Below are 8366 nucleotides of genomic sequence, written 5' to 3'. Positions count from 1 at the left end.
AAATGATCACAGAAATTAAGGTAACGCCGCTAGCGTTCTTGCGACCATGCTGCAAGGTGGTGATTTGGGAGAGTCTTATATTGTGCATTTATTTTTAGGTTTTGTTTTGTTTTAGCATAAAAATTTAGTTGAATTTAATGTGTTTTTGAAAATGGACTGTGGGTTCTAAGCCCAAAACGATTTACCCTGCGAAAATTATAACTCTACGTCCCCCACTAGTCTTAACGCTTAACCAGTCGACATCGACAATGCTGAGATGAGCTGTGTATTAACTGGTTGCCAAGTTGCCAGACTGCCACTGGATGGAATTTGAGTGAGTTGCTTTCATTCTATTATGATCCCACCAAAAACATTTTCATGTAAAATGCTGCCAAGACGAGACCATATGGCTCGCACTGTCAAAAAGTTATATGATCTCACGTAGAGCCAAGCTTCTAACTCTTCTAGACGCCCTAACTATAAACCCTAACTTCACAAACTACACCTTAGCCAAAATATGTGGCTTGGCCGTTACGTTAGTACTACAAGAACTGTATTGTATAACATTAAGTAATAAGTAATAAAGTAATGAACAGTGAATAAATGACAGTCATGTCAGTGAATGACTGAATACTCGGTTGGTGACTCGGGATACAGGCATTATCCGTTATTTCAACTGCCTGCCTGCTTTACAAATAAATAAATAAATATTTTTTTCACCATACGCCCGAGTGACGGTCGCGAAACGCATACGTAAAGAATTATTGAGTATCCGGGTACTGTCGGGGCAATGACGACACAGAAACACTGTTTATAATTTATAGTCGTACAGTCGTACTTGTGCCCACCGCCGACGACGCGATGGTGTAGATCCCGATTCCCGACAAACTCGTGAAACATGTCGTGGGTGGCCACTTTAAAAAAATAACGGCCAAAACGATCCGGAGACTTGATGAAAAATGACTAGAAATTCGACCCTAAATGTTGGTAGAAAAAGAAGAAATGAGTCAGGAAAGATATAGGTATTGTTGTAGACGTAAAATCTTCGGTCTGTACGCTTTTGTATAATAGTTTAAAAGAGTTCAATTCGTTTCTCCTATATAATAAATTCAGAGTAATTAGGACCAACAGATTTGGTCATTTCTTCCCAAAATATAACCTTAAACCTTAACCCAGTCAAATTAAGACAATTTGTTTTAAAATTAATGGTAATGGTCAGTGTGTACTGTCGGGTTAAATAATTAATTGAATAAGTAGAATTACTAAAGTGCTAAAATACATGCGCCAATCAATATCGATATGAATACGTCCCTAAAGTTGAATGAATCACACCGCACACGCCCATGCGGCAGCCGACGACCAATCAGAAGTCCGCCTGAGGCGTCGCTCCCCCGTGAAACCGTCACTATAAACGCGCCTCTACGGATTTTTCTCCATAATTTCCGTTGGGCAAGCCTCTTAACTGGTCGCGCCGAAAACGACTCTTATTTAATTAAATTATTTCTACGAATTCTACGTTAAGTTACACAAAACTCAAATCAAAATGGTGAGTACTGCATTATTTTAAGCTTATATTAATTCCCCAAAATCATTTTGTTGTGAAAATCTATTTATTCCGACGTATTTTCCGTTGAAATGACACCGGGTGGCCACGCCACCATTACATGTAGGCGCCAGCAGATGCACATTTTTTCATTTATCGTAGTTTTCTACTTTGCTTGACATTCTTCTTTCAAAATAAGTGTTATTCTAGGCCCTAGTCAGTTGTTTAAATTGCGTTGTATAATTAAAGATGCTCTTTTGTTTCGCTTATAATCATGGCGGCCGGGCGGCCGTTGGTATTTGTCACCACGACACCCTCACCGGGTGCCACCCTCGTTAAATCGATAAGTTTCTGTTGTCGTTGTGTGTGTTGCTTAGCTATACTATAGGATATATTTCGGTATATTAATATATATTATATTATCGCTCCGTCAGTGACGGGCTTTATAATATCGAGAGTAAGTGAAATATTAAGTATTATTATATATTTTTCTTCCCATTGTTAGCACCAGAAACTTAAAACTTTCGACGTACTTGATGCACTGACATATGTATAGAAAAACGGACAAGTGCGAGTCGTACTGGCCCACCGAGGGTTCCGTACTTATTAGTATTTTTTGTTATAGCGGCAACAGAAATACATCATCTGTGAAAATTTCATCTGTCTAGCTATCACGGTTCATGAGATACAGCATACAGCCTGGTGACAGACAGACGGACAATGGAGTCTTAGTAATAGGGTCCCGTTTTTACCCTTTGGGTACGGAACCCTAACAAGCTTTCGAGAACAAATTGTGTCCGCCATTTTTTGCGTTTGATGTCTGTCACTAAAGAATAAGCGCAGCTAGCCAGTAGCAATGAAGTGCATGCACTTCATTGAGGTGCGGAAACATTTTAATTCTTAGAGGCCGCCTCTAGTGTATACATATTACCTGTAGCTGTACACACTTTGTAAATACAATAGAACTTTATTTTGTTACACTTGGGCCTTGTAAGTATTAGTTAATTCAAAACTTAGCTCTGCTATTAGCAAACATATTAGACCTTTACTAACATACAATTTTCTTTGCCACAGCGCGAGTGCATCTCTGTACATGTTGGCCAAGCCGGAGTCCAGATTGGCAATGCCTGCTGGGAACTCTACTGCCTGGAGCACGGCATCCAGCCCGATGGCCAGATGCCCACCGACAAGACCATCGGGGGTGGCGATGACTCCTTCAACACCTTCTTCAGCGAGACTGGAGCTGGCAAGCATGTGCCCCGCGCCGTGTTTGTGGACTTGGAACCCACTGTAGTCGGTAAGTTTCTAAGAAGGGACTTAAACTTGGCAAAATGTTTTTGAATAATTTTGAATAAGGAATCTTGATCCCAAATGATACAAAACTTTGTAGTTCTTAAACATTCCAAAATTTCTCATTGTCAAACTACTTTGGAATACTTTTAAAACTACATTTCTAATGATTGTTATCTTTTGCTAACAGATGAGGTCCGCACTGGCACATACAGACAGTTGTTTCACCCAGAACAGCTTATCACTGGTAAGGAAGATGCGGCCAACAACTATGCTCGCGGCCACTACACCATCGGCAAGGAAATCGTTGACCTAGTGCTTGACCGTGTCCGCAAGCTCGCAGACCAGTGCACTGGTCTCCAGGGATTCCTCATCTTCCACTCCTTCGGTGGTGGCACTGGCTCTGGCTTCACTTCTCTCCTCATGGAACGCCTCTCGGTCGACTATGGAAAGAAGTCCAAGCTCGAGTTCGCCATCTATCCCGCGCCCCAGGTCTCCACCGCCGTCGTCGAGCCCTACAACTCCATCTTGACCACCCACACGACCCTTGAGCATTCCGACTGCGCCTTTATGGTTGACAATGAGGCCATCTACGACATCTGCCGCCGTAACTTGGACATCGAGCGTCCGACCTACACCAACCTTAACAGGCTGATCGGCCAGATCGTGTCCTCCATCACGGCCTCCCTGCGTTTCGACGGCGCCCTCAACGTCGATCTGACTGAGTTCCAGACCAACTTGGTGCCGTACCCGCGTATCCACTTCCCGCTGGTCACCTACGCGCCAGTCATCTCCGCCGAGAAGGCTTATCATGAGCAGCTCTCTGTGGCGGAAATCACCAATGCTTGCTTCGAGCCGGCCAACCAGATGGTGAAATGCGACCCACGCCATGGCAAATACATGGCTTGCTGCATGTTGTACCGTGGTGACGTCGTGCCCAAGGACGTAAACGCGGCCATCGCTACCATCAAGACCAAGCGTACGATTCAGTTCGTGGACTGGTGCCCTACCGGTTTCAAGGTCGGTATCAACTACCAGCCGCCGACTGTCGTGCCCGGTGGTGACTTGGCGAAGGTGCAGCGTGCCGTGTGCATGTTATCCAACACCACCGCCATCGCCGAGGCCTGGGCCCGCCTGGACCACAAGTTCGACCTCATGTACGCCAAGCGCGCCTTCGTGCACTGGTACGTGGGCGAGGGTATGGAGGAGGGCGAGTTCTCAGAGGCCCGCGAGGACCTGGCTGCTCTCGAGAAGGACTACGAGGAGGTCGGCATGGACTCCGCCGAGGGAGAGGGTGAAGGTGCTGAGGAATATTAAGTCAGTCATGCACTCCTACCGATACATTCCGGTGAAAATGAATAAAACTGAAATTATGTGAATTTACTTTATTTTATCCCCATTCTATCAAATTATCATAAATTGGTAGCCAATAGATGAAATGGGGCATTTTCTATGAAAAGGGACCTTATTGTCGATGGCGCTTACGCCGCACAGCGTCGCGCGGCATTGTATTTATTTCGGAGCATCGTTTATAATGGCGTAAGCGCCATTGACAATAAGGTCCCTTTTTATAGAAAATACCACAAATTAGTTACAAATTGATACTAAAAGGCCAGATTTTTTTAAATAATGACTACCTACTGCCAGCGACTTCGTACGCGTGGATTTGTGTTTGTTGGTTATATAAATATGTCTGTGAGCATGGAACATTATGCAGCAAAAGATATCAGTAGGGACGGTTAAACATTGGTTAATAATTCTACAATCCATAAAATTTGTCTTTCACAAGCTACGAAGTTTCAAGCCCTTAACTAAAAAAAAAAAAGTTCTCGATCAACCCTCTTAGAAGATTTTCAAGTCCACTACTTATTTAAATAAAAAAAATGTTCGCTCCCGATGCAAACAAACTTCAAAAACGTTGAAATCAGTTTTTGACTATTTGAATATAATGCCCTTTTACCAAGTATCAAGCCTCCTACTACCTTAAAAGAAAACTTGTACCACATTAAAACTACATCCCCTTTTTAACCCCCTTAGGGGTTAAATATCTAAGAACGTTGAAATAACTTTTTTTGTTATCTTATGCAATAATAATAATAATTGGGATCGATCTATCATCACTGACAGGACTATTGTAGCCAATAAGCCTGACATTGTGATAATAGATCGATCGCAGCGCCGGGCCGTGTTCGTCGACATCACCATCCCCCATGATGAGAATCTCGTGAAAGCCGAGAAGGACAAGTCCAGTAAGTACCTAGACTTGGCTCACTAGATAACCGCCATGTGGGATGTTGATTCGACGATCATTGTCCCGATAGTCGTTTCAGCGAACGGTCTCATAGCGAAGAGTCTCGACCAACACCTTGAGAGACTCTCGCTAGGTGGTTGGATCAGAGGGATCAAGGGTCAGATGCAGAAGGCGGTGAGCTTGGACACGGCGCGGATAGTCCGCCGGTTCCTCTCTCTGCGGCCCTGACCACCGGCAGCTTGGGCCCTGCCCCGCTGCTGGCAGCACCCTAGGTTAGGTTTTTTATAATTTGTTTACATGTATTTAGTATTGTTTTGAAAGTGTTTTTATATTTTACTTTTATATGCATATTATAAAAAACCTAAAGGGCCCTCCACACTCGTGCGCGAATCGCGGCGTGAAGCTGCGAACGCGAGTGCGGAGTCTAGTTCGCTAATCAGCGAAATCGACTCCACATTCGCGTTCGCGGCTTCGCGCCGCGTCGTCTGGAGCGAGCTTAACGTAAGAAAAAGAATAAATAAAGAGAATAATAATAAAACATTTATTTCAGACCCATACAATTTTGTTAGTAAATCTTAAAAACTACTTACTAAACTTAACACTACTTTTCTAAGAAGTTTCAAAGCATTTGTAATAGATTCGAACTTTCAACCCCTTTTTAACCCTTTTAAGAGATGAATATTTAAAAATGCTTATATTACTTTTCTTGTATTCTAATAATATGCCTTTATACAAAGGGGGCGTTCAAATATTACGTAATGCAATTTTCGAAGATTTTTGACCCCCCCCCCGTCCCCGTCCCCCGTGTAACGCGCCGTAACGTTTTCCTGTACCCCCCCCCCCCCCCCCCTACCTAAAAGTTACCTAACACCAAAGTGACCATATTTACCTAAAAGTCACAGTTATGTTTAGGAAAGTATAAAAGTATAATCATAAAATTGAAGAATTGAGCGATCGTGTATTAGGAATGTTATAGCATGAAAGTAAAGGAAGCGAAAGAGGTATGTCAGGATCGTAGCAAGTTGAAATCCGTGGTCTCAGCCTACCCCTCCGGGAAATAGGCGTGATTAAAATGATATTTATTAAAAAAAACATGTTACGTAACGCCTTGTTCCAACACCCCCTCCCACCCCTGTAACGCATCGTAACGTTTTACAAGACCCCCCCCCCCCCCAAATTGCTTTACGTAATATTTGAACGTCCCCAAAGACTGAAGTGCCGCACTCAAAAAAAGGTTGGATCTCCATACAAACTTTCAGCCCATTTTTAACCACCTTGGGGGATGAATTTTCAAAAATGCTGAAATTAGTTATCTTCTCTTTTCATTAAATATCTTTCTACGAAGTTTTAAGTACCTAGCTTGAAATAAAATTAGGGCCCCTACAAACTTTCAACCCCTTATTATTCAACAACGACGGGACTTAATCGCGTAAAATAAGTTTTAAATTTACCTCCGACGTTTTGAGGACGGCGTTGTCCCCGTGGAAGAACGTTGTAAATTTAAAACTTATTTTACGGGATTAAGTCCCGTCGTTGTTGAATAATAATGAGTAAAAATCGTGAAAGTTTAAATCAGTGTTTCAACCCCTTTTTAACCACTTAGAAGATGAATTTTTAAAAACGCTGAAATTACTTTTCTTGTATTCTAATAATATGCCTTTATACAAATATTCTAGTCCCGGCACTCAACAAAATGTTTGACCTTCATACAAATTTTTAACCCCTTTGCACCTTAAGAGATGAACTTTCAAAAACGCTGAAATAAGTTTTCTTCTCTTTATATGAAATACTTTTATACGAAGTTTCAAATTCCTAGCTTGAAATAAAATTGGAACCCTCCCTATACAAACTTTCAACCCCTTTTTAACCCTTTTAAGGGATGAATTACAAAAATTTCTGAAATTACTTTTCTTGCATTCTAGTAATATGCCATTATACAAAGATTCAAGTCCTGCACTCCAAAAAATATTTGATCTCCATACAAACTTTCAACTTCAACCCTTCAACCCCTTTTTCACCACCTTGGGGGATGCATTTTTAAAATCGCTAAAATTAATTTTCTTCTCTTTTAATGAAATACTTTATTACGATGTTTCAAATTCCTAGCTTAAATAAAATTGAAACCCTATACAAACTTTCAACCCCTTTTTAGCACTGTTAGGGGATGAATTTTAAAAAACGCTAAAATTACTTTTCCTTTATTCTAATACACAAAGTTTCAAGTCCCGCTAAATTTTTTTCGATCTTCATACAAACTTACTTTTCTTGTATTCTACTAATATGTCCTTATACAAAGATTCAAGCCCCGCACTCACAAAAATATTTTATCTCCATACAAACTTTCAACCCCTTTTTCACCACCTTGGGGGATGAATTTTTAAAAACGCTGAAATTAGTTTTCTTGTTTTTTAATATAATATCTTTTTGCAGTTTCAAGTTCCTAGCTTATAATAAAATTTGAACCCCAAGAAAAACTTTCATCCCCTTTTTAACCCCCTTAGGAGTTGAATTACAAAAAACGCCGAAATCCCTTTTTTTGTAATCGGCTATTATGCCTTTCCAAGAAGTTTCAAAGCATTTGTAATGGATTCAAACTTTCAACCCCTTTTTAACCCTGTTAGGGGATGAATTAAAAAAGACGCTGAAATTACTTTTCATATATTCTAATAATATGCCCATATACAAAGATTCAAATCCCGCACTTAAAAATTTTTTGATCTCCATACAAAGTTTCAACCCCTTTTTCACCACCAGGGGATGAATTTTCAAAAACGCTGAAATTATTTGTGTGACCCACGTAAACTGAAATTAATACTAGCCTAGCAAACCAATTCGTCATACCGTGTTCCTGCCTTTCAAAGAACTATGAGAAGAGGTTGTTTGTTGTTGTTTTGTTAAGGCAATTCCAGACTACGCGGCGTAAAGCCGCGAACGCGAGTGTGGAGTCTATTTCGTTGATTAGAAAACTAGACCCCACACTCGCGTTCGTAGCTTCGCGCACGAGTGTGGAGGGCGCTCTTCACTATCCTTAGGCCCCATTCGCACGAGAGCTTAAAAAGCGTTGCGTGAGAGACGAACCCATAAGTAAGAGCAAGAAAGAGATATTACTTTCTCGCTCTTACTTATAGGTGCGTCGCAAACGCAACGCTTTTTAAGCTCTCGTGCTTATGGGCCTTAGGGTATGCCCGCACGAGCAACTTAGTCGCCAGGCGATTCTTTTGTCTTTTTACGACAAATAAATCGCCTGGCGACTGAGTTGCTTGTGATGCGCGCAGCTGCTCCAGACTATGTGCGTGAATCGCG

The 8366-nt window shown here is 41.5% G+C and overlaps 1 protein-coding gene across 1 annotated transcript; it reads left to right on the top strand.

The window, feature by feature from the left end:
- The first annotated feature begins 1382 nt into the window (after positions 1–1382).
- Positions 1383–4191, top strand: LOC134746072 (tubulin alpha chain). The gene is made up of 3 exons (XM_063680297.1): positions 1383–1525; positions 2597–2819; positions 3003–4191. Exons 1-3 carry the CDS (start codon positions 1523–1525, stop codon positions 4127–4129), a joined length of 1353 nt encoding a protein of 450 aa, XP_063536367.1. The 5' UTR covers positions 1383–1522; the 3' UTR covers positions 4130–4191.
- Positions 4192–8366: the final 4175 nt, after the last annotated feature.

The sequence above is a fragment of the Cydia strobilella genome, chromosome 12 (assembly GCF_947568885.1).
Source record: "Cydia strobilella chromosome 12, ilCydStro3.1, whole genome shotgun sequence".
NCBI classification, from domain to species: domain Eukaryota; kingdom Metazoa; phylum Arthropoda; class Insecta; order Lepidoptera; family Tortricidae; genus Cydia; species Cydia strobilella.
This window is presented reverse-complemented; position numbering and strand designations above follow the sequence as displayed.